At 37.3% G+C, this 27141-nt stretch overlaps 1 protein-coding gene across 2 annotated transcripts; it reads left to right on the top strand.

The window, feature by feature from the left end:
* The first annotated feature begins 361 nt into the window (after positions 1-361).
* cpt1ab (carnitine palmitoyltransferase 1Ab (liver)) lies at positions 362-27141 on the top strand. Of its 2 annotated transcripts, none has more exons than XM_062990977.1 (18): positions 362-516; positions 2162-2304; positions 4076-4247; positions 4482-4583; positions 4686-4823; positions 4916-4993; positions 7670-7777; positions 10522-10606; positions 12968-13163; positions 14803-14991; positions 16503-16608; positions 16700-16816; positions 18856-19020; positions 19136-19270; positions 22113-22265; positions 22382-22495; positions 24126-24218; positions 25885-27141. In XM_062990977.1, exons 1-18 carry the CDS (start codon positions 376-378, stop codon positions 25969-25971), a joined length of 2322 nt encoding a protein of 773 aa, XP_062847047.1. In that variant the 5' UTR covers positions 362-375; the 3' UTR covers positions 25972-27141. The 2 variants fall into 2 exon arrangements, with proteins under 2 accessions (XP_062847047.1, XP_062847048.1); XM_062990978.1 differs by lacking the exon at positions 10522-10606 and adding an exon at positions 9916-10003.

Genomic DNA, 27141 nt, shown 5'->3' with positions numbered 1-27141 from the left:
TCTCATTATCTTTGGCAGTTGCCAGTAAAACAATAAAATGTTTTACTTGCTTAGGGGAAAACTCCTTCTTTGTATCTGCCCAAAACTAAAAAGTTAAAAATCCATTTTGACAGTTCAAGTGCAGTATAAGAAAATATAACTTTAAGGGATCAGTGCTAGGACTGAAGGATGTAAACTGCACAGGTTTTCCATAATCTTGATTACTTAATGAACAAATTTAAAATGTAAATTTTCACCACAATGACTAACAACAGCTGGTTGTTTTCCTTTATTATTTCATTTACAGAGCATGTTACTACGTACAGATAACAAAGTGTGATAAAGATAATAAATGCTATCTTATTCCACTTCTTGTAGTAAAAGGTTGGAGCCAACATGGCAGAAGCTCACCAGGCGGTGGCCTTTCAGTTTACTGTCACTCCCGATGGCATTGATTTGCAACTGTGTCACGAGGCTTTACGACAGGTCTACCTTTCTGGCCTGCACTCCTGGAAGAAGAGGTTTACTAGATTTAAGGTATTTCAATAATATGAATTATGCAGCATTTCTTTCTCTGTGTATAAATGGCATATTGAAGTCATTACTAAGTTTACATTTACATTCTTTAAAATATTCCTTTAACCTTTTTTGTTTTTGTTATTTAATATACCTCCACTGCAAATATTCACACACTCTCTCTCACACACACACACACACATTTGAATTAAGAACAAAAGTAAAGTTATAATTGTATTATTTTAATCTTTGTATGTATACATTAGACCCTTGACTTACGAATTTAATTGGTTCTGAAGGGCTGTTCTTAAGTCAAAATGTTCGTTAGTTAAACCTAGTTAAACCCATAAGTAATAATGTAAATAGAATTATTTAGAAATAGAATCCGTGCCAGACCTCCCAAACCACCCCCTTACCTAACCTTTCTAATGACTTAAATGGTCTTTTTTGTTATAAATACAAGTATATTTTCCCTTAAATTTTAAATTATAGAATAGACATTCCTGTAATAAACAATAATGAACAACAATACACAGTAGCAGTACTGTACTGTACATAAAAACACATTTCAGTACAGTACGTGTGCTGTACCATACACCATAATAAATTTCCTTCTTTTTTTATAAAATATATCTACCAGAAACAGCAATAACTCTCATATTTCTCTATTATTTCCTTTTTTATTTCAATAGTGTTGTATTTTGTAGGTGTAATTGCATAAAAAGGAAGAATACTTTACTTAGCCGATTTCCTTCCTCTCTCTCACTCACTGTCCCCTCAGTGACGGCTACTGGCAGGAGTAATCATACAACACACCAAATAGTAATAGATTTTTTTCATTTTCTTACCACTATGCTTTCTCTGCACATTCTTTTTTAATATAGAATTTTACAAAATATACTCAATATTACAAAACACCGAAAAAAACACCGTCCGTTGTCCAAATGTTCGCTCACTGTATATATGTTGAATTTCGTTTCGTAACTCAAGGGTCTACTGTAATAATAATTTTATTTCCAAATCTTCTTTAAGGGTTCTTTTTGTGTTTCTCCCCAAATAGTTGTATTCAATTACCTGTTATATATGTTCTCTACTGGTGCAGACACATGCCCAACCCCTAATGTGTGCAGTTGCCAACCGCTTCTTTGCACCTGCCTTAAATATGACATACATTGATCTAGAGAATATATCTTGAATGTGGTCATTGTTGACAGAGGGCTGATAACAGTCATTTAATAAAAGGGCTGATTGTGTTCACTTATAGGAATATTTAACTTTTCTTTCACTGGCAGACTCAGTTTACTAACCGAATTGTTTCTTTCATTTTGGTTTCTTGGGTTTGGCCGCTCAGTCTATATGGCCCATAGCCATATTGCGTATGGAGAGCCACACTAAGCTTTTTTGATTGTTTTTTATATTTACAAAATATACAATTAAGTTTGTCAGTAAAACACTGAAAAAGTTTTCTTTGTACTTCTATCAATTAAATGAAATATAACCAATTACGTTTTAGTTTTGGTTTTAGTTTTGGTTTTAGTTTTTATTGCATTACTATAAAGTGTCCAAACTTTTCTAGAAATAAGGCTTGTAGCCTCTTTTGTATAAGATATTTCTTGGTGTTTGGCTTTTAGTACATGATAACATTTTCCTTCCTGTATTTTTCCAGAATGGTGTAATGACCGGAGTGTACCCTGGAAGTCCTTCTGGACTTCTAGTTGTTGTTGGAGGATATATGACCTATACAAAGTACGCCAAGATAGACCCTTCATTAGGACTCATCACAAAACTGACAACTCACATACCAGTAAGGTAAATAAAAAAAACACATTTAACCAATACAAAGACAGATAAAGCTTGATGTTTACATTTGGCAACATTGGACCTGGCAAGTCTGAAAGGGATAAACCATGATATATAGAAAAACGTCCTCCTGAATTAATGCATATGAGGTGCAGGAGATTGTTGATAAAAAAAACGTCACAATCATCTGTGCCCCTGTGCCCTCTCTGCCGGCCAAAATGGCAACGCAGAAGGACACAATTCTTAATGTGGATCAGCTGCCGAACTGCTTACGTAGCTGCCGTGTTACAAACTTGGGAAAGATTGCCAGTTGCTGCAGAACAACCTCCCCATGTCATCACTAACCCAGCTCCTTGATTGACTGTGGGGACAGTACTCTTCTGGTCAAAGGCCTTTAACCTAATTCATAGTGACACTTGCCAATCTTGGGCATTTGTACACTCATGCTTACAGAAAAAGACAAATTGTGCCCTCCTTTACGCATGTTGATTGGCCCAAAAACACCAAAACTTTAAATATCACTGGGCAAGCTGTTTCCAAGTTGACCACTGAATATAAAACTTAACATTTTCTCCAAGGCACAACATTATGTGTAAAATGTATCTGTTCTGCTTCAATGACTTTGTTGCATTTCCTGCATCAAACAGCTCCAGGTCTACACTGTTTGTTGCTTTTGCAAATTATTGTTGTACAGAACGTTCAGTTCTAGGGGTGTAACGATTTATGACATGTAAAATGAATCGATATTCACTTAAACAGGAGAGGGAACTGGTGCTATACACCTCGCCTTGTTGACATCACTGGCGCTATACGCCTGGTTGCCAAGTTCGGGGTTTTTCAGCCAAATTGGGCTTAATTCAAAATTGTTTTGCATAGTTTGTACATACCTCAGAAATTAAAGGGCATTCATTATTTAGATAAGTAAAATACAATCACAAATACAGTATTTTATTTTATTTTGTTAAGAGAAATAATAAAAGGAAACATAATTTGTCTTCAATTTCAGTTTAAAAAAATCATATCGTGAACACAAATTTCATATATATATATATATATATATATATATATAGTGCAGCCAATGGGGCGCAGTGAGGTGAGTGGTTGAGTTCATGTCGTAGAGGGCCAAGGCCATGGGCCCCAGTGCACCTGCCCCCCCTGTAGTTACGTCCCTGTCGTGAACCCAGTATCGTGAATCGCATCGCATCGTGAGTGTATCGTTACTTCCCTATTCAGTTCTCATATTTGAGTAAAAGTAAATGATATATATCTGAGAAATTAGTCAATTATAAATGAAAGTGACCCATAAGCCATAAGGAGTCAAGTAGATATATTTACAGTAGATATTGTATTTTAGAATTTTCCCTACTTAATATGATGCACCCACCTTTTCACATATTGGTATCTCACATGTCACATTTCACATATTGATTTACTTATCCATGGCTTACTGAATGCTATAAGAAATGAGCTACTGTCAAAAATATCATTCTGCTGGACTCGACAGTCATGCTTTGTTCCTGCTGTAAGTCCTGATATGATTAAAACCCTTGGCATGTAGAATTTCTTTTTTACACTAAGTGAAGGGTACAGCTCAAATAATCCAGCATGTTTCTATTTGTCTCCATGCACAATAAGATCATCTTATTTCACTTTTTATTATTATGTATATATTATTATTTAATAATCAGTTATGGGGAAATCTTTCTTACTACTAATAGTTTAAAAAGTCACATACAGAAAGATTAATGCAGAAGTGTGGTGTTTGTTTTTTTCTTTGCAGTAAATACATAACAGAGGACACCCAGCGCATTGTTGGTGGATTGCTGATTGGAACAGGGGCATGGGTCACCATCATCTTTGTTATGAGGAGCGTTTTAAAATCTCTGCTTTCCTGGCATGGCTGGATGCATAATCGGCATGGACACACATCCTTAAGTACCAAGATATGGCTGGTGAGTTCCCAGACAAGGCCATTAAACCACTACACACCCTGTTCTAACAATGTAAACATAGGTGAAGAGAACATTTAGGAAGTTTGTGTATATGTGTCCTTGTTATTGCAACTATTGTTGCATTTGTTTTGTATTTTGGAAAGCTGTGCGCTGTATTTGTTCCCTGAAACAAGCATGTCAGTATTATGGCATGCTGCTGTGTTCCAATTTCATTTATGTGAATCGTCACTGCAGGTGCTGGTGAAGTTGTTCTCTGGCCCTAAGCCATTGCTGTACAGCTTCCAGAGCTCACTGCCACACTTACCCGTGCCCACAGTGAAGGACACCATAAAACGAGTAAGTCCCTTACAGACATGTTTATGAAGTAGAAAATATTTGCCTGAAAAAGATTGAGTTTGAGCATATAGAAATACTCATGCATTTGTTTTGTTTATCCAGTACCTTGAATCAGTGCATTCTCTTATGGATGAAGAACAGTTTAAACGTATGGAAGGCCTGGCAAGGGACTTTGAGAAGAACTTGGGCCCAAAACTCCAGTGGTACTTGAAGCTTAAGGCCTGGTGGGCCTCTAATTATGTAAGTTAATACTGTTTGTATCTATGGTACCTGTGTGATACGGCCTTGTCTTTTGACATTGTTCTTTATAACTTCACTGTTGCTTTTTATAGGTCAGTGACTGGTGGGAAGAGTACGTTTACCTCCGTGGACGTGGACCCCTCATGGTTAACAGCAACTACTATGCAATGGTAAATCCACTGACTTTTTAAATAGGAATAAACGATTCGTCCTTAGTATGTCATTGAAGTTTAGGTTTTTTTGTTTATTTGGATTTTTAACGTTATGTTTTACACCCTTCGGTTACATCTACGACAGGAACGGTAGCTACTCATTACACAAAATTCATCATTTCACAAGGTTATATCAGACATAGTCATGGACAATTTTGTATCTCCAATTCACCTCACTTGCATGTCTTTGGACTGTGGGAGGAATCCGGAGCACCTGGAGTAAACCCACGCTGACACGGAGAGAACATGCAAACTCCACTGCTTCTTCTTCACACTTCACTTTATCATGTTTACTTAAAAATTTTACAGTAATTTACTAAAAGAAGTATAGGTACATCTAGTATGTGTACAATAATTTAAAAACTACAAGAAATCAGATAATGGCTTTTCTTTTTGATCATTACTCTACGTGCACTAAGCAATCTACTAATGGGTGATATGAGGATCTCAGAAGAGCACAAAATTATCCTAAATATGTTCAAATTAATATTCTTAAATTGTTCCATTAAAATGATTTATAAAATGTCCATACAGACAAAATTGTCCTAAATCTTTCACACCCAGCCTATGTCCTATTTATAAAATGAACTGCATCAGAACAGGTACATGAACTCAAAAAAATGTTAGCTCCAGTTTGGATTATTTGCTTAGTAATCATATTATTTTGATATAATCTATGACTAGATAAAACTAGGATGGATTTTCACATTCATTCCCCCCCCCCCCCCCCCCCCCCCCCCCGTACTTTATTTATCAATTGAAAGGTACCCTCATACGATCCTTACTAACCTAATGATGGTTGTGTGGTGGACCAATCTCAGCACTGCAATGACACTAACATGGTAATGTCATGGTATGGTGTCTGTGTGTGCTCTGGTATATATGTATCAGGTGTAGCAGTGTTGTTTGGATTTTTAAAACTGTTTAAACTTACTGGCCTCTTTCTTAGGAACACACCCTGTTAGCACCCATCGTTAGTTCACAGTAAAAGACTACACCTTATTCTCTTTTTCCATGCACAGTGTGGTCTTTCTGTAGTCTTTTATCAGTGGACACTTAATGATCACCTGTGATCATGCTGTTGACTTTTTTTTGGTGGGGCTTTTTTTTTCTCCCAGTATTGACATTGAGGAGTTTAAATTTCCCAACAACAGTGCTGCACATGCATACCAGTACAACCTACACTACCATGTTATTATCACCTTAATGTCATAATAATAACATACAGAATTAAAATAACCTTAAAGTTCATATAAATGGTAGGTGTAGCATTTTAAGCATTCAGTGTAGGTAAAATATTTTATCTTGAGACATTTTTATGCTATTTTTTGTTGTGTCTTGCTTTAAGCTGTCTTTAATTTTTGTTTGTGGTAAAATGCATAACAGTCCAGGGAAAGACACTATGTGATCTAGAGAGAGAGTAAAGAGGTTTCATCAGATTTCCTTGGGGCTTAATTATTGCATCCATGACACCTGTGTTTACAGCTGCTATGTTAGCAGATATGGTTGGTATTACACTGTATGGCCAAATGACTTTATATATGAGCTTTTCAGCTATAAAAATCCACTCTTCTGTGAAGGGTTTGCAATGTGTCTGTGGAAATGTGTGCTCATTCAGTCAAAAGAGCATTTGTATGGTTGGGCACTGATGCTGGTCAAGCCTCAATTGATGTTCCAGGTCATTCCAAAGCTGTTCAGTTGGACTGTGGTCAGAGCTCTGTGCAGGTCACTGGAGTGTTTTTAAACCAAGCTTTTCTTTTTTGTTTCTGTAGTGATTGCTAGTCATTGCTTTGTGCACAAGGGCACAGTCATGCTGGAACAAGAAGGGGCCTCTTATAAATTGGTGCTGCAAAGTTGGAAGCATATCATAGTTTTATATAATTGATTTATTACACTTCTTAGCAATTGTTGTGACTCAAACACATGAATTCGAAGTAGCATCTCCACTTTTTTAATGGATAATATTTACATTTTATGTTGATTTTTTTTCTGAAAACTATTTAAACATTGCATACTGGTGTAATGTTTAATCATCTAATATCATCTTATAACACAAAAATCCCATATGTAGTTCTTTAAATAGCATATGTACCATGTAGTACAGCTAGAACATCATTATATCTTCTAAATAATTTTAATATCACTGTCCTAAAAACTTTATTAGCTCCTAGTGAGTCATATTTTCAGTTGCATTCATGTATAAATATGTATTTTTTTAGTGTTATGGTGGAAAATAGTGCACAGTGCTCTTTTAGCATGTTTACTGCTGTGCCACCTGAGTCACCAGTGTAAAGCTTGCTGGATTATGAACAATGTCACACACAGAGAAAGCACAGAGATCATAACAAGAGATTAGGAGACAAAGTTTAACGACATAGAATTTTTTACACCACATTAATAATTAAAGCTGCTTTATGTATATTGTTGACCAGTCATATTTTCAGACATAAAAATAAGACTGCCATTCACTTTAATTTGTAAATGACCTGCGAGTTAATTAATGTCACATCAATTGTATCTACGTACTGTGTCACATTACAGTTGTCCAGCTACCAAAAAGCTTTAAAATTACAAGTGCATTATCATATTTATCTTGTATTAACTGCAATTGATCTATTAATTTGACTCCCTCAGGACTTTCTGTATGTTTTTCCTACTCATCTGCAAGCTGCCAGGGCAGGCAATGCCATCCATGCCTTCATGATGTACAGGAGGATGCTGGATCGAGCCCAGATCAAACCTGTGAGTTTCTCTCAGCACCAAGACAACCTTACTTCCTTTTACTCTGTCAGCCAGATGAGGCTTCTTTAATGAAGAACTTGAAGAAAATAATTAACACACATACATTGTAAGACAGAACAGACAGAATCTTAGTTAGTAGTCTGGATCTTATTATTTAGTTAAATATTAGTTGTCCTTTAAGGTTATACAATTAGTGTCAGCGAAGTCGATTCATACAAGCTTCCAGGGAACCTTGTTATTTCTAAACATTAATTCATATTAGGGGTGAAATGTTCCTAATAGTCAATTGGTATTTATACATATTTTAACATAAGCAGTATGTTAAGCAGTAAGATACTAATACTGATGCGAAGCCAAAGCTGTTATTTTCACAGTAATCACTGTATGCAACATGAACATATTTAGCACTTTATATAGAAATATAAGTTAAATAATTTAACAGCTTTTCATTTGCTATTTACTTGTCAGTTGCAAACCTTGTATTTGAAAATCTCATATTGTATGTGTATGCTCAGGGTCCCTTTGTACAGTGAAGATTCAACATATTTGCAATCAGACAGCATCAATATACAAACTCCATATCCAGAAAAGTTGAGAAATATTGTAAAAAGCAATAAAGAAAGAATGTCTGATTTGTTAATTTGTGTTTATCAAAAAATATAAACACATTTAGAATTTGATGGCTGTAACACACTCAAAAAAGTTGGGACAGATGTGTGTTTAGCACTGTGTTCCACCACATTTCCTTTCAATTAGACTTTTTAATGGTTGTGGAACTGAGGACACTAATTATTGCAATTTTGCAAGTGGAATTTTTGTCCATTCTTTCTTGATGTGAGACTTCAGGGGCACAACAGTCCATGGTCACCGTTGTCTGATTCTTCTCCTCATGATGCACCATACCATTCTAGATAATTCTAGAATAATAAGAATGCAGGCAGACCAGTCAAGCACATACACTCTACGAAGTCAGAATGTTGTAGCATACAGAATGAGGCCTGGCATCATCTTGCTGAATAATCATGGACTTCCAGGGAGAAGACATCACCTTGATGTCTCTCTAAAATCCTAATATACACCTTTGCTTCAATGGTACCTTCACACAAATGAAAGTCACCCATGCCGTGAGTACTGATGCATCTCCATACCAGGATGATGTTGGCTTTTGCACTGTTGTTTGGATGGTCCTTTTTATTTTTGGCACGGAGAACCTGACACCTTTTTGGTTCATTTGAGATGAACTTAGGCTCAGAGAACTTGCCGATGTTTCTGTATAGTACAAATGTTTGGCTTTCGCTTTGTGTAATAGTTTGTGTAATACCAGTTTGCATTATTGGTGCAGGGGTGGACTGTGTACTCCCAAGCTCATTTGACTATATTTATAACAGTATCATGATTATGCAGTTCTTATGCAGTGCCATTTGTAGGCTCGAAGATCACACATTCAAAAGTGGTTTCCGGCCTTGCTCTGCACAAACTGAGATTTCTCCAGATTCACTGAATCTTTTCACAACATTGTACAGTGGATGGTGAAAGACCTAAGTTATTTGTAGTCTTGCTTTGAGAAATGTTTAAACTGATTGACAATTTTCTTATATGATTTGGCATAAAGTGATGAGCCATGACCCATAATTGCTTGCACCGACTTTCTGAGGTGGATCTAACTTTTATATCCAATCATGATTCCTTTTACCTGTTACCAATTCACCTACTCATTGTGGATTGTTTTCAAACTTCAGTATTCTAGGAAATGTTTACTATAACTATCTGTCAAGTGTGTTGCAGACATTCATTTTAAAATGTGTATATATTTACAAAATGATGATCAGTGAAAACGTTGGAAATCTCTTTTGAACTTTTATTAGTAAATAAAAAATTCAAAAGAATTAACAAATCACACATTCTTCTTTTTATTGCATTTTACAAAATGTCCCATCTTTTTTGGAAATGGGGTTTGTACATTGTAAAAGCTGTTTTAATATTTTTAACCAAGACCGTTTTCTCTACCTTCAATCCTCCTCTTTGTCTCTATTCTAACTTCACCACTGTGCATGAACATATCAAGATCTCTCCCTAAACAGTGCTGTGTTTTTTTTTTTTTTTTTGCTCTCGGATATCACTGTGTTAAATGAGCACAGGTTTACTTGCTGGAGAACAGAGTGCCGTTGTGTTCGGCACAATGGGAGCGGATGTTTAACACGTCCCGCATCCCAGGCATGGAGACAGGTAAGAGAGAGAGAGCCGAGTGATCCGCAATCTGTGTCTCGTGGTTCTTTTAAAAAAAGCCTGCAGCGGACTACCCAACCCCATGCAGCCTCACATCACTTACGACCAGAAGCATTTAGCATTGATTTAAATTAAAGGAGCACATAATGCTCACCTAATCATGTGACCTTAAAGCCATTCGGATACAATAAAATAAAACATGGAATAATTTGCTGCTTAGTAAATGAGCAACCCATATTTATCATTAAAGCAACTGTTAAAGCAAAACTCGCGTTCAAACATCGAGTTTTTCTAAAACTGTGTTGGTGCTGTGAGGCTGCATCTCAATGCTTCTGGAATACCTCTCTCACTTCCTCTTATATAAACATCTCCTGCCATCTGTCCATCATTTTTTCCCATCATTTTGTCTGTTTCTTTATCGCCTGTTTATCCGGTGCTTCACTTCCTCCATAGGTATCTGTGTTTGGGATTGTACCTGTGTTATCTGTTAGTGTATGACTCTTCTTCTTGCTTTGCAGCTCATGGCTCTAAACACTATTCCCATGTGCTCATCCCAGTATGAACGTATGTTCAACACCTCTCGAGTGCCAGGTGTAGAAGAAGGTATAGCTCTTCCCGTCCTCTGCTCCTGCACTTTCATTTTCCATCCGAACTAATCCTCTATTTCATCCATAAATGTGTCTGGGGTTGATTATAATGCATGTATGAAACTGCATGTGGGGTAATTCACTATGGGTTTGGTTTGAATCTTTATGTCCATGCTTAACTTGCTTGAATTTAGTCATGGAAGTATGTATTATGAATTTAGAACATTAGCTCTTCTACTATGCTTGCCTACCACTACTGATATCCAGGTTCAAATCTTAGCTGTGCTATTGGCCATCAGGGTGTCTACAAGGACATGATTGGCTTTGTGATAGATTGGCGCTCTGTTCAGGGTATTCCTGCCATGCATCCAGAGTTTTCCAGTGGAACCAGACCTGCCATGACCTGACCAGGAAAAAAAAGTATTACATAAAAGTGAAATGAAAAATTTGCTAGCCAAAGGTTGTGAACCTTTGGTCTAATGAGTATTTTGAATAAATTTATTAAATATCTGGCTTTTCTTGCTGCAAGGCAACAGGGCTACCCACTACACCACCATGCCATATATATATATATAGGTTAAAAGATTATTGTATCAAGATCTTATGGTTTATGGCTTTGTGCTAATCAATTAAAATAGTCTTTGTTTACTTGGATTTTTTGGTGTATTAGTTTAGTCAGGGCTGTTTGGTGGAGCTATTTTGTTCATCACTTATTGAAACCTCAAACACAGGCGCTACAACTGTCTGATTATTCTGAACTATAGAACTGATATAAAACAGGACTCATACTTTCATTTTGATAAAATGCTGATGTAACTGATTTGGCAGCCTTAGTTACTGCCTTAGTGTCTGGACGATTGATCCTTAGCTACAAAAAGTTGTTGTTGCTGAAGTAGGTCTACCATTTATTAAATACAAGGGGTTTAATGTCATTTTCAGCCTGAACTGTGAACGATTAATCATTGTGTTTAATAGACATGAAAACAGCTGTTGTTTGTGTGTTAATTAATGTAGGCAGAATGTGTTTGGCCTGTTTTGTTGTTTGAATATAGGTCTGATATCTTTTTATAAGCAGATGTTAGATTCAGATGGCAGATTATAGTTTATTGCTTTATAGCTTTTACTACCAGGAGGTTCTTCCACCTATCATACAATCAACAACAACGGCTGCTCAGTTTAATTAAGCTTTAAGTAATAACCTCACCAACTACATTCTTTGATTGCGTCTTTGACTAACTGCTATGCAATTAATTTATGATTGGTATTAATTTAAAGCTATTATATTATATTATATTATTATATTATAATATAATATATTATATTATAATCTATATGTTTTGATCAAATCTGACAGATGTTACCAATTTATTATAAAATTAACACATACACTGATCACTGTTACTACACTCACTGTCCATTTTATCAGCTCCACTTACCATATAGAAGCTCTTTCAATGGTCAGGACCATCACAGGACCACCACAGAGCAGGTATTATTTAGGTGGTGGATCATTCTCAGCACTGCAGTGATACTGACATGGTGGTGGTGTGTTAGTGTGTGTTGTGCTGGTATGAGTGAATCAGACACATCAATGCTGATGGAGTTTTTAAATACCGTGTCCACTCACTGTCCACTCTATTAGGCACTCCTACCTAGTTGGTCCACCTTGTAGATGTAAAGTCAGAGATTATCTCTCATCTATTGCTGCTGTTTGAGTTGGTCATCTTCTAGACCTTCATCAGTGGTCACAGGACACTGCCCACGGGGTGCTGTTGGCTGGATATTTTTGGTTGGTGGACTTTTCTCAGTCCAGCAGGGACAGTGAGGTGTCACATCAGCAGTCCTGACCATCGAAGAACAGCATAAAAAAGAGCTAACAAAGCATGCAGAGAAACAGATGGACTACAGTCAGTAATTGTAGAACTACAAAGTGCTTCTATATGGTAAGTGGAGCTGAAAAAATGGACAGTGAGTGTAGAAACAAGGAGGTGGTTTTAATGTTATGGCTGATCGGTGTAATCAATTGGCCATGTTTGAGAGAGAAAAAGGGTACAGGGTACTAAGTAAATGTAACATGTGGACAAGATTATGCACATATAGCAGTTGTACTATCAACACATGATGGCATGTTAACTAACGTTACAGCTAAAACTAAGCTAAATTTACCTGATGCATTGTTTTAATGCATTTGTTTTTTCTTGTACTGACTTCTTCCTAAATTCTAACAAAAATGTTATACATGTTAATGTAGGAAAGCTGAACAGTTTGTCAAACGCAATTGCTCAAGCACAATTTAATAGGTAATAAGAAGTAAAAACTAAAATGAATGCTTACAGCTCTGAGAACTCACACTTCTCCTGTATGTCTTCCCGAGTAGACGTCATTCAGCACGTGAATGAGAGCAAGCACATTGTGGTCTTCCACAAGGGACGCTTTTACAAAGTGTGGATGTTTTATGATGGCCGTTTGCTGTTGCCCAGAGAGATCGAGCAGCAGATGGAACGCATTCTGGCAGATAAGTCTGAGCCTCATCCTGGAGAAGAAAAGTTGGCTGCACTCACGGCAGGAGACAGGTGAGAAGGCTGGAACGATGTCACATGACATTTAACCTGAACTTGACCAAACCAGCACAAACCAAGCCAGCAAAAATGTTATTAGCTTCCATCTCCTAAACGATGTAGAAAGTATGCTAGAAAAAAAGGATAAAAAGTAAAGTAAAAAAATATTGACCAGAAAAAGGCATTGACCAGAAAAACATGGTCAGTTTGTGGGTCTTTGTGGGTTTTGGCTAAATGCTAAGTTTCTTCTACCTCCAAAAACAATGTATGGAATGTGAATTGGCTGCTTTAAGATGCCTGTCGGCATGAGCAAATGAGTAAATGAATAATTGTGTAATGCCCTAGAGCAGTGGTCCCCAACCACCGGGCCATGGACCAGTATCGGTCTGTGCGTCATTTATTACCGGGCCGCACAGAAGCAATGAAAACACTACCTCCATTTCCAACACACTTCGGGTGTTATTGTCTCCTATTACCCCTAGGTGGGAGCATCGAGTTGCAGCGTTCCCACTGATTTTCCATCATTTGTGAGTAGTATTGTTATTCTATTTTAAATCCCCCCCGCCCCCATCAGTCTGAGAAATTATATCTTATATGAAACCGGTCCGTGGTGCAAAAAAGGTTGGGGAACGCTGCCCTAGAGTGGTGTCCCACCAGTTCATGGTGTAAAACCATGTGCTCCTCGTGTTTTCAAGTGCTACTTGACCTCCTGTGATCCTCACAAGGATGAAGTATTTATTAAAATACTAAATAAATAAATGATCAGTTGTAATGAGCATTTTGATGCTTCTAGTGCATAAAATCTTTTGGTTCATTCTGTATGTTTGCTTTATGGGTTTATGGTCATTTGCATTAAAATTATTTTGTTCCAAAATTGGCTTAATAACTGTGAAACATATGATTTAAACATGAAATGAAAAAGGCTATTTGTTTTAAAAACTAATTAAAAACAGCTTTTGGTCTTGTATTAACACCACTGAAAGAAACAAAATGCTGTTTTTCAGAAAGAACGTTGTCTATATACTGTATATATATATACGTATATATATGCTTTTATCATTTTTATCAAATTAAAATTGTAATGAATGGGCTGAGACAAGACACGAAAGGGGCAGACACACATGCAGAGATGTTTCCAACATTTATTTTAAACAATAGACAAGAAGCAAGACAATGTTAGACAACCTAAACCCTAAGCTAAGCTAACACATGCTAACAAAGAACATGAACTAAACTGCAACATGGAACAAGACAGTAATCGCTAAACCAAAAGCCATGAACTGAGAAAACCAATATCATGAACAACATATGAGTCAAAATCATGACCTGACAACAATCAAGAATTCCATCCAAAAGCATGACAAACCAAAATCGTCTCCGCTAAAGGATCCACAGCTGCTCCCTTAAATGCCCTGAGCATTACCTATAATGAGGAGCTGTGGATCATTAGCTTCATTGACCAATCATAGTAAAGGAACCAAAAACCAGACCGCCTCTAACATGTGCTCCTGGAGAGGTGGCGTGGCACATAAACATGAGCTCCAGGACCACTAAGAGACTTGATTCATGACAAAAATCATTTGATTTGATTTGATCTGATTATGGTTGACCCATGGAAAGTTTAAGTTTTAACCGTAAAATATGGTTCTTGCAGAGTGCCTTGGGCGAAGGCTCGTATAGAGTTCTTCAGCAGAGGAAAGAATAAGCAGTCTCTGGATTCAGTGGAGAAGGCTGCTTTCTTTGTAACACTGGACGATACTGAGCAGCGTTATGAGCCTGATAACCCTGTACAGTCCCTGGACAGCTATGCTAAATCTCTGCTTCATGGAAAATGCTATGACAGGTAAGATATCTTTTTGTGTCTTATTGAATATTGATATACAGTACATACATACTGATTAGGGTTCACAGCAAAATGCCTAATCCTTTATGGCTTGTTAATATGTTAATATTAATGCTTTTAATCTCTATATACAGCATCAGCAGCAAATGTGTCATCACAGTCTATCAAATTGACACAATTCCCTGTACTGAAATAGAACTGAAACAACAATGACTTACAATTCAACATGAGCAGTCTGTTAATAATCAACTAATCAATTAAAATATGAATGTATGAATTTTGAATTCAGAATTACAATCCTTAGATTTAGATCTTATCTGTCCAAACACACTAATGATATTAATTACAGTGATTAGGACAGACAACTCAATGGCTCCTGGTCAGGTGTCAAAATGGCATGCACATAGTTGTTGGATTTATGCCAGCCAATCAGACAAAAGGTTTCAGTCATTCATGTCGCTAGGAGATGAAAATGTAAAACAAATCAGCCACTATTAGTGTCATTCATTTAATTATTACAGTTTATTATATAGGGAACACAGCTGGTAGTGTGGGTGCTACACAGCAACATTAGGGACCTGGATTTAATTCCCACTCTTGGATAGTATTTTTAAAGAGCATTGCATGATCTCTCTGGGTTCATGTGGGTTTCCTCCTGATACTCAAGTTACTGTCCTGCCATGGGTTGGGTTGTCTAGTGTATATTTCTGCTCTGCTTCCAGTGTTTTCATTTAAGTAGATATGTCACATGTGGTCTGATAAAATAACCTCCAGTCACAAACACAACAGCAATACACATCAGTGCTTTTTGATAATTATGTAAAATAATAATAATAAAAAAATACATAATACTACCACTATACATCTGACTGATTATCTTTTATTACAGTATTAAGGGTAAAATTGTTTGCAGTTAGTAGGTCAGTCAGGAGAGAGTGGATAAGATTATGTATCTGTCTTACTTTTGTGCATTTTTAGGGCGTTTTGGTTTGGTAGCTTGTTAGCAGCCTGGACAAATGGGTTAGCAGGCTACTTTAGCAACAAACTTAAAATTTATAAAACAAAGTGTACACATAGGACTTTATGAAAGTTCACAATGTAAGAATGAATTATTAATAATGAATTATTAATAATAATTTTAAGGACGGCACATTGGGTAGCACTGTTGCCTCACAACGAAAAGGGCCTGGGTTCAATTCCGCAATCAGCCAGCCAGAGTTTATTCTGTGTTAAGTTTGCATCTTTTTCCTGTGTCTGTGTGGGTTTCTTCCGGGTGCTCTGGTTTCTTTCCATAAATCCAAAGACATGCAGTGAGGCCAGTTCACATTTACATTTTCGGATCATCCAGAGCTGCTTACAGAAGTGAATATTTGAGCAGACATGGGTTAATGTTACTAAAAAACTATGTGTGTGAGATGCAAGACTGGAGTATTTTGTTAATGTTTGTGATTAGGGCACATATTTGGAGACTAGAATAATGTTAATGGTGTATTTCATTTGCTTATCTTCAGATGGTTTGACAAGTCCTTTAACTTGATTGTGTATAAAAATGGAACAATGGGTCTGAATGCTGAGCACACCTGGGCTGACGCTCCCATCGTTGGCCACCTGTGGGAGGTAAACGCCTCAGAAGTATTTATATATTATTTACAGATTTTACATTGCTAGCTATTTAGAATTTTGTTTTTAATTGATCTGTGTCCTGCAGCATGTGTTAGCTCATGATCCTGTAAGGCTGGGCTACACTGAGGAAGGTCACTGCAAGGGCAAACCACATCCTAATTTGCCAGGACCCCAGCACCTCCAGTGGGATATTCCAGAAGAGGTACAGAACCCCTCACCCGCCAGATCCAGTATCTTTTATCTAAAATATCAGAATATGGTTAATTTATGCCATTAATTATCTTTTTGGTTAATAATCTATTATTGTGTAAGAAGGATATCTTACCCTACATTCAAACTGACAGCAATTTTTCACCTCTTGTCGCTTGAATCACTGATCACTTATTGCCCTGTGTTCACACCAGCAGCGTCGTCATCACCTGTGGGCGCTTGGTTGCCATAATTTAACTGACACCAAGTAAAAAAAGCAAATGCCATGGCAGTACAACACACTTTACTGGCTAGTATCTACAGAGGGATAGAAAAAAAAATGATCACAAATGAGTTTCCTTCCCACACAAAATCCTGGAGGGAGGCACCCAGGTGGCACAGCGGGATATTCCGCTAGCATACCAGCGCCGAGATTCTGAACTCCTCGGTACGAAACTTGCCGCTGCCACTGGGCGGCTGGGCGCCATCTTGCAGGCATAATTGGCAGTGCCTGCAGCAGGCACGGTTCTGCTAGGGCTGGATGCCTGGACTATGTAGGTATGACCGGACTATGTCGGTATGGTCTTCAAACGTTGTGTAAGGACCCTGATTAGCAGATAGAGAGGCGCCTGTGCAGAGTGCATGGGTGAAAAAGGGTTCCGCTACGGGCTGCACGCGGGTCGGAGGAGGCGTGAGCAGCAATATATCAACCTTGACTGCAATCAGGGATCCCCCAGCAGTGGAAGATAAATTAACTACGCTAAAAATTTGGAGAAAATGGGAGAAAATAAAATAGAAAAATCATCTCTGTGTAGTGCATCACTGTCTGTGAGGTCAACATGACAAGAAAATCATGTTTGTGCAGTCGCTGCTGTCTGTTTGTGAAAGTTTTACAACAGGACATGTTTTTCCTTCATCTGTAGTAGGAACTGTTATCTAGGAACTATAAATGGAGCGTACCTTTTCACAGTGGCGGAGACAAATCGCATACCGCTCTGCTCAATGATTAATCCCTGCTTAATATTTTCACATCGCCAACTCCACCCACTTTGCTTTGCCAATGTTCGCTCTGCCCCCTGTCACTCTAAATCATTTACATTTTTGGCATTTAACAGACTCTTTTATCCAAAGCAACTTGCAGTTGTGACAGTATACAATCTAAACAATTGAGGGTTAAGGGCCTTGCTCAAGGGCCCAACAGAGGTAACCTGGCAGAGGTGGGGCTTGAACTGGCAACCTTCTGATTACTAGTCCAGTACCTTAACCACTAGGCTACAGCTGCCCCAGCTCTGATTGAAAATGAATGACAGCCAGTCACTTTGTCGCGTTGCATCGCGGCTGGTCTGAACATATGGGTAGAAAGATTCTTAGAAAATCTTTTTGGTCCTTTCATGGCCTTTATTGTATTAAGTGTATTGCAGTAGGTGCCTGATACTGTGATTTTGTAAAACTCTGATTGTTACAAAAATCCACAATTACTAAATTGTAGAGCACTAAATGATCAAATTATCAAATTACAGAAAATCATTTGTGTGTTGTTACTAGGGATGTAACGAATCACCACAGTTAATAACCGATTTAAAAATTCCACGATTCAAATTGATTTGACATGTAAAATGAATCGATATTCACATTAAACAGCAGAGGGCACTGCCGCTATACACCTCTCCTTGTTGACGTCATTGGTGCTATACGCCTGGTGGCCAAATTCGGTGTTTTTTAGCCAAATTGGGCTTAATTCAAAATTGTTTTGCATAGTTTGTACCTACCTCAGAAATAAAAGGACATTCATTATTTAGATAAATAAAAGATAATCACAAATACAGTATTTTTTTTTTTAAAGAGAAATAATAAAAGGAAACTTTGTCATAATTTGTTTTCAATTTCTGTTTAAAAAACCCCCCGGAAAAAATCGTATTGTGAACCCAGTATCATGAATCTCATCGCATCGTGGGTAGAGTGTATTGTTACATCCCTAGTTGTTACAACAGCTTATTTTACTTTTATGCCTTTTGTATTGGTGTTTTATAATGTTTTTTTTTGCTTTTCCAGTGTCAGTCAGTAATCAACAGCTCACTGAAGGTAGCTAATGCCCTAGCAGATGATGTAGACTCCCACATCTTTCCCTTCAACAACTTTGGCAAAGGCTTGATTAAGAAGTGCAAGATCAGCCCTGATGGCTTTATTCAGATGGCTCTTCAGCTTGCCCACTTCAGGGTAAGTTATCTAAAATACCATGTAAAATGTACAATTCTGTGCTTGAGCCAAAAAAAAAACTTAAGACAAAAGAAACAAGATGACAAGATTTGTTTTTACCTTTCTTAAACATCAGGATAAGGGCAAGTTCTGCCTGACGTACGAGGCCTCCATGACACGACTGTTCCGAGAGGGCCGGACTGAAACGGTTCGCTCCTGCACCATGCAGAGCTGTAACTTTGTTCATGCCATGGTGGATGAGAAACAGACAGTAAGATGATTTTTATTATTAGCTATGGTTAGCTGTTCTACCCAGCCCAATATTAATATGTTGGATATGTACAAGACAGAGATTAAAGACTGCGTACATTATTTAAACCAGGGCTTTTTAAACTTGATATAAAAATATTCCAAATTGTAGTCTTGTGCTGTGGAAAAGCAATGAACAGAACTAGGGCTGTCGCGCTAACCGCAATTTTGAAATATCGCGGTATAGACCAGCCAACCGCAGGGCATGCTGGACAACCGCAACACCGCGATATTCACGTTTTTTCTTTCTTTCTTCTCCTTTTTTTTATTGTTGCAGGTCCATCTTGTTTTATACGCTTACATTCGTGCGTAATAAATGTTAAATAAATTCATAATGAAAATGAGCTAGGAGCGACATTTTCCCGCAACCTGTTCTCATGCGTTGCTGCTGAGTGTCAGGCTTTGTGTTTTAAAATGTAAACAATCGCAACAGGAATTATAGGCAAGTTTATTAATGATTAAATTGAGTTCACACTCAATAAATACTTGTAATTTAGACTATATTCAAACAGCCTCGGCGTACTAAAACACTTAATGACGGTTAATATGGCATTGCAGCCTGCAGATTCTCTCTTGCTGGCTTGCTGGAATGATTTAAATGCATTTTTTCGTTGAATAAAAATGTATTGAAACGAATAATAACTTGAAATGTAGTATATATTGTTATGTTAATTATATGTACTAAATAGATGGTTAATAGTGGCGCGATAACCAGGCTAGACTTTCTCTGATCTCTAAAGTCGCATGCAGGTTCAGTACATCTACAGTGTATTAATGCAACGAGCACCATCAGAGAGAGTTTTAGTACCGAGGGGAACATCGCTACCCCACTCAGATCCTCTCTAAAACACATCAGGTGAACATGTTGGTTCGTCTAGCGCGCATGATAACGCAGGTTTAAACTCTTACAGACTTTATTCTTTATTCTATTTTTTTACCATATTTTGATTAGATGTGCATTTAAAATATTTAGCCTAAACACTTTTTTTTTGTTTCACAGTGTATATCTAACCCAGGCTAGAAGCTAATTTAAACCTTTTTTTAATAGAGAAAAGACGCGCATCCCTGCTCTGTTCTGTATTTAACAATAGCCTAAACACGCATTTCATTGGTCTTAAAGCCGTCTCATCTTTGTCATTATAAAGCAATAATATACCGAATCATAGCCTAACAATAAAGCTTGTTTATATAGCTCTAAAATCCAGATCAATTAAGTAATTTTCAAAAACAACTAAAAAATGGCGATATAACCGCATACCGCGATATTGAGACAGGCTGAATACCGCAAGGGGAAATTCTGTCACCGCGACAGCCCTAAACAGAACAGAATAAACTTTTGATTACAACCAAGATCAGGTGCACAGCCTAATTTTTTTTTACTTATTGTACTTCACCACAGCTTGTTACATTAAGATTTCATAACACTTTTTTTTGTAGGAGATCCATAATCATAACATACTTCAACAATCCAGTTATAAGTTTTAGTTTTTTTTTTTTTACTTACATAGCAGACTAATAAGATGAACATAAGCATTAGAGGCTTAGGAGACTTTAAAAAGTTTTTTATTTGTGAGTGAAACTCATGATATATTATAGGGTGATAATGATACCTGTCAATTCATCCATCCAACCAACCACCCACACATCCACCTACCCACCCCAGAAAAGTTATAACATGCAACAAAAGAAGAATTTGTGATTTATTAATTCTCTTAAACTTTTTTCTTCTATTTATTTATGCATTTAGAGTAGTCCATTTGTCTTCTGCTGCTGTGGATCCCTGATTGCGTTTGAAGAGTGTATTTTGCTACTCACGTGCCCTCCGACACTGCCAGTTGTGCTTGCTAGATGGTGCCAAGCCGATCGGTAGCAAAGCCAAGATTCAAATCAGGGTGTTCAGAATCTCGGCATCCCGCTGAGCCACCTGGGCACCTCTTAAACCTTTTTTAACTGACAAAAGTAGAACGAAAAGATTTTCACTGATTAGTGTTTTCATTTATCAGCTTCATTGTATTTTGTAAATATAAACACATTTAGAATGTGATGCCTGCAACATGCTCAAAAAAGCTGAAACAGAGGCATGTTTAGCTCTGTTTTATCACATTTCCTATTAATAGGACTTATTAATGGTTTAGGAACTGATGACATTAACTGTTGCAGTTTTGCAAGTGGAATTTTAGTCCATTCTTCTCTGATACAAGACTTCAGCTGCTCAACAGTCTGTGGTCACCATTGTCTAATTATCTTCTTCACGATGCACCATACATTTTTAATAGAAGACAGATCTGGATGTCTACCTACCTGCTGTTATGGGTCCTGATTAATCAAACCCTAATTGACAGCATTGTTCTGAATATTCATGTCCTACCTGGTATTTTGGCTTCTGCTGTGTTGCTAATGAAATCTCCAAAAATGAATGGTATATACAATTTGTACAACATGTTTACAGAGCACTTTCATTACAGCTGTAACATGGTGGCAGCCGTCCATGAGCTGCTCCGTGTTAGGAGTCGTGTCCCTCTGCTTGGCCTTGTTTGACTAGCAGTTGGGGGCACAGAGGCACAGTAGCATGTTAATCTATCAATCTCTCTTAATTGACAGTTGTCATTTTTTCACACTCTCTATTTGCAAGTTTTAGCGATAACCTCCCATTTTCTGTGCCTTACATTCAAAACCTTACTGTTAAATATACAGACAGCTATTAATAAAAATGACATCTTGTTGCATATTTATTCGATTTTTGCATTTATGCTCATTATGTGGTGGCCTATATTTTTATTCTTGTTGTCTCCTTCTTCTATCAGAAAGAAGAGAGACTGCGATTGCTGAGAAAAGCTGCAGAAAAGCACCAGGAACTTTACAAAATGGCTATGACAGGCAATGGCATCGATCGTCATCTTTTCTGTCTCTACGTTGTTTCCAAATACCTGGGAATTGACTCACCCTTCCTCAAAGAGGTAAGTGATTCTTACTTTAGATAATTGCCAGAGTATCATAGTTTAGAATGTGTACAGTAATAATTTTCTCTATGTCGTTGATTTGAATATTTTTTCTCATTTGTATATGTGTATAGGTGCTCTCTGAGCCATGGAGACTGTCCACCAGTCAGACTCCTCTTCAGCAGGTGGATCTGTTTGATCTGAAGAAGCACCCAGAATTTGTCACCAGTGGTGGTGGTTTTGGCCCGGTATGTGTTTTTTTTTTAAGTTTACATAAAGATAGTGTGCTAAACTAGTACATTTTACCATTTTAAGATTGAAGGCATGACTTTTAGTTTGTACAAGCTACTTGTATTATGGGTTTCTAGTGTTTTATTGTTGTCTTTAGAGCAACATTGATTTTCTCAACCTTAGCAGATCTACAAAATTCATGAATGTATTTGATCAAATTTACGAATGTAGAGGCGCTCAGGTGGCGCAGTGGTAAAACACGCTAGCACACCAGACCTGACATTTTGAACTCGTCGTTTCGAATCTCAGCTCTGCCATCCGGCAGGCTGGGCGCCTACATGAACAACTATTGTCTGTTGTATCGCTGATGAGCGATAATGCGTTGATCAGGGTGTGACTCTTCGTACACAAAGCTAATTCACATATGAACTCGCCTCATGCAGGTGAAAAGATGCAGTCGGCTTCTGCAAATGTGTCAGAGGGGGCGTGTGTTAGACTCTGCTCTCCTCCAGGGTGAAGATCAAAATCAGTAGAGAGGAAGTATAACGCAGTTGGGTAATTGGGTATGCTAAAAATCAGAAAAAGGGGAGAAAATGCATAAACAAAAATAATAATAATAAAAAAATTATGAATGTATTTCATGTAATTTATAAATGTATTGAATCTAATTTATATGAACTGGTAATAAAGCACTGCAATATGCAGCAGGACAGTAGCAGTATGATGAGCTACCTACCAATAGTCATAAATACCAATAATCACAACATTAAAACCACTGAAAGGTGAAGCAAATAACATAGGTCTTATGGGCTGTTCCCAGGATGCAGTGGTTATTAGCTTTTGAGACTGGTCCAGTGCCAAGTGGCAAACTGGCAACAGGGCACCCAAGGCTTATTTATGAGCTAGGGGAGCAGGGGCTAGCCCTCTGAAGCCACAGAAATTGCTGATTTTGATAGAAAGGTGTCAGAACACACAGCATAACGGAAGTAGTCTCTTTCAGCAGGATAATGTGCCCTACCATTTACATTGTCATTTACATTTTCGGCATTTAGCAGATGCTCTTATCCAGAGCGACTTACAGAAGTGCTTCCATAGTAAACATTATCTTACTCTAGTTTTAGTAAACAACAGTCCAAGAACACAAATCTGCTAAAATTCTGTTACCACACTCCAACAGTTGTTCAAGATGGGTGTGAGGTGTTTATTTGGACTACAAATTCCTCAGAACTTGATCTATTTGAGCGTCTGTGGAATGTGCTGGACAAACAAGTCCAATCTATATTGGCCCCACCTCGCAATTTAAAGGGTAAAGTCTTGGTGCCTGATACCACAGGACACCTGCACAGGTCTTGGAGAGTCCATGCCTAAGCAGGTCAGAGCTACTTTGGAGGACCTACATAATAGTAGGCAGATGATTTCAATTTTATGGCTGATGTTTATGTGGCTTTACAATTGATACCATCTTGTAGATGGGTTAGAACTGTGCTTCAAACTAACACATAACAAAGCTGCATATCTCAAATCAATTGTAAAGATGTGTATAGTATGATGTGTTAATGAAAATGTGCTTATCCATCACTGTCACAGATCATTAAGAGGTATTTTAATGTAATTGTAATTTATTCAGCATATTGTTGCTTATTTCAGGTGGCGGATGATGGATACGGAGTATCATATATTATTCTTGGAGAGGACCTCATCAACTTCCACATTTCCAGCAAACATTCCAGTCATGAGACAGTGAGTAATTGTTTAAGGTTGTAGGTCTTTATTGCACACTGATCAAAAGCATTGAAATCTTGCCGCTCAGGTGGCGGTAAAAACACGTTAGCACTCGTCAGTTCGAAACTCAGCTTTGCCATCCGGCTGCGCTGGGTGGCTACATGAACAACGATTGGCTGTTATTCATACAAAGTGGGAGCTGGATGGGGATTCCTCATAACTGATGCAATTACGACCTTTGCTGGCTGATTGATGGCACCTGCACAGAGTCAAGGGATAATGCTGATCAGGGTGTGGCTTTCTGGTAACAAAAGCTGATCCGCTTATGAACCCAGCTTGTGCAGGTGAAAAGATGCAGTCGGTACTGCACACGTGTCAGAGGGGGCATGTGTCAGTTTCTCTCTTCTCAATCAGCATCAGTAGAGAGGAAGCATAATGCAATTGGGTAATTGGATACAACTAGATTGGGAGGAAAATTGGCAAAAACAAAACGAGTCCTCACGAGTGTCTGTAGGCTTTTTAACAATAAGATAAAGTTTTTAAACAGTGAAATTTAAGTACGTTACACACACACAGGCACAAACTGTGAGAGTAAATGCTAAAAACATTATTTAAGCAAAAGTCTTATGTGAAAGAAATAAATAGTCAACATATTAGTTGTGATGGGCTTTAAGAAGTTTTTAATAGTATTTAGATCTGAATTAAAGTAGTAGATTACATGCAGTGGCAAAGCATTCTTAAGTAGCTACCACATACCTACTGATTGTAATAACAGCAGTTTATGTCTGAATAAACTGACAACAAACTGACCAAACATATAGTTAACTTTCTGTTGTTCTTTAATATTGTTGGTACTCACTATTTTCTGAGAGCCAAGTTTATTTGTTGAGCGCATTTTACAATAGACATTGTCTTAAAGCAACTTTACAGAATCCAGGACCAACAGGCCAAAAACCCCTGTTGAGCAAGCCAAGGACGACAGTGGCAAGGAAAAACTCCCTTCAAAATTACAGGATGAAACCTTGAGAAAAACCAGACTAAGCAGGGACCCCCATCCTCCTTGGGTGGCCTGGAGAATAATTTGAATAAATAGGATTTACACAAATCATACATAAACAAAATGAAATTGAACTAAAAGTTATAACTAGCAAAAAAATGGAGTTATTCATTATTCAGTCCAGTCTGTGATAAAGTCTGTAATGAGTTCTTGACATTTCCGGTGCAAACACCTCAAGGTGTCCGTCATATCTAGCAGGAGCAGCATTGTTTGCACAGCAGCCTCGACTTGCAGTATTCAACCTCGGGTGGGTAAACAAGTTTCTGTCAGAACCACTCAGGGTAAAACAACAGAAAATGTCATTGAAATGTAAAATCATTAAGAGTAAGTTTTGCAGAGAGTAGCTGTAGACTCCAGCACCCCTAATTATTACAGCGTAACTAAAAGGGAGAGCGAGCAGGTAACAAAGTCATGAAGAGAGTTGCATGGCTGTTACCAAGTCAGACAAAATCACCTTTTATTGTTATTTAATACATTTATTTTGCTCTCTAAAATATTTGTACAGGTAATAATATGAACTGAATATTTAGTCCTGTCATGTTACTTACTATGTGTGCAAACATTTCAAATGTACATTTAATTAGCAGTGAGGAAATGTCTTAATTTGTTGTAATTGTATCTTTGCAGGATTCTCATCGTTTTGGAAGTCACATTAAGCAGGCCATGCTCGATATTCTAAATCTGTTTGACTTCGACAAGAAGGCTGACAAGTGATTTATTTCTCTCTCTATTAACAAAAGCAGTTTCATTACAGTGAAATGCTCTGTGTGAAATTGTTTTTGCATAAGCATGTACAGAGCTATGTACAAATGCATTGTTCATTCATAATTTATGTGTGATCAAACAAGAAATAATTCAAAAAGCTGAAATCATGCATGGAAGTGGACATTTTATTTATGTACTTTTGTGTAAAACTGGGAACTATTGAACTTTTGTTTCATTTACTTGACAGGTGACAGTTTTGTTTTCATGTTGGACTGAATGGTCATTGTAAAAGCTCAGACAACACTCCAAACGTTTCTGCGACAATTCAATGCAATGTTTGTATTAAACTATTTTTCTATTCACGTTGTAGAATAGAAAACTGTAGAAATGCTCAACTGTAGAAATGTTCAACTGTTGAAAAGCATGTGATGGTGTTTGCAACCAATAACAGTCAGCAGGGGGCGTCCTTGGCTAGTCGTACACGCACAGAAGCATGAAGCACTAAAACTAGGGCTAACAGTATTTTTATTGGCATGGCATTTCTTGTCCATTAACCTCAAAGTGTGGATGTTGGCATCCTTTTAATTATATTTTTAACTTGGTGATAGGCTTTACTAAATTTTCATGAACTTCAAAGCTATATCTTTAAGAAATATATAATATATATTCTTGTGAATGGCTGTAATGTATATAAAATTGCATCCTAAAAAATGAAATAACTGTAGATTGACTGAAGCATTTAAGAACTAAAAGCATGAGACTGTATAATAAAAAAAATCAGCTCTGCATGCAGTCCAGTTTTTAAAGTAGTGTTTTAATTGTATTCTGTACTCACTCAGGGCTTGGTCATTTCCCACATAATACTACTGTAATAAAGTGAATATCTTTAAGGTTAGAACTAAGACATTTAAAAGGTTTGGCACAAACAGTCAGCCTCTGAAATTTGACCTAGCTATTCAGAGATATCACATTATAACATCTAGGGAAGACAGCAGCTTTTTATTGGTTTAAATGGGTATACAAACTTGAAACAATTAATATGGTTCTGTATATGATATTTCGTACTGATAACAGGTGTGTTGTTTATTTGTTTATGTTTTCATGCTGAAGTCTGTTTCATGAAAAATGGTGTGCATATTATTTTAACCACTGTTAAATGAGTTAAATAAAAAATAAAAT

Source organism: Trichomycterus rosablanca, chromosome 1 (assembly GCF_030014385.1).
Source record: "Trichomycterus rosablanca isolate fTriRos1 chromosome 1, fTriRos1.hap1, whole genome shotgun sequence".
Taxonomy (NCBI): Eukaryota; Metazoa; Chordata; class Actinopteri; order Siluriformes; family Trichomycteridae; genus Trichomycterus; species Trichomycterus rosablanca.
This window is presented reverse-complemented; position numbering and strand designations above follow the sequence as displayed.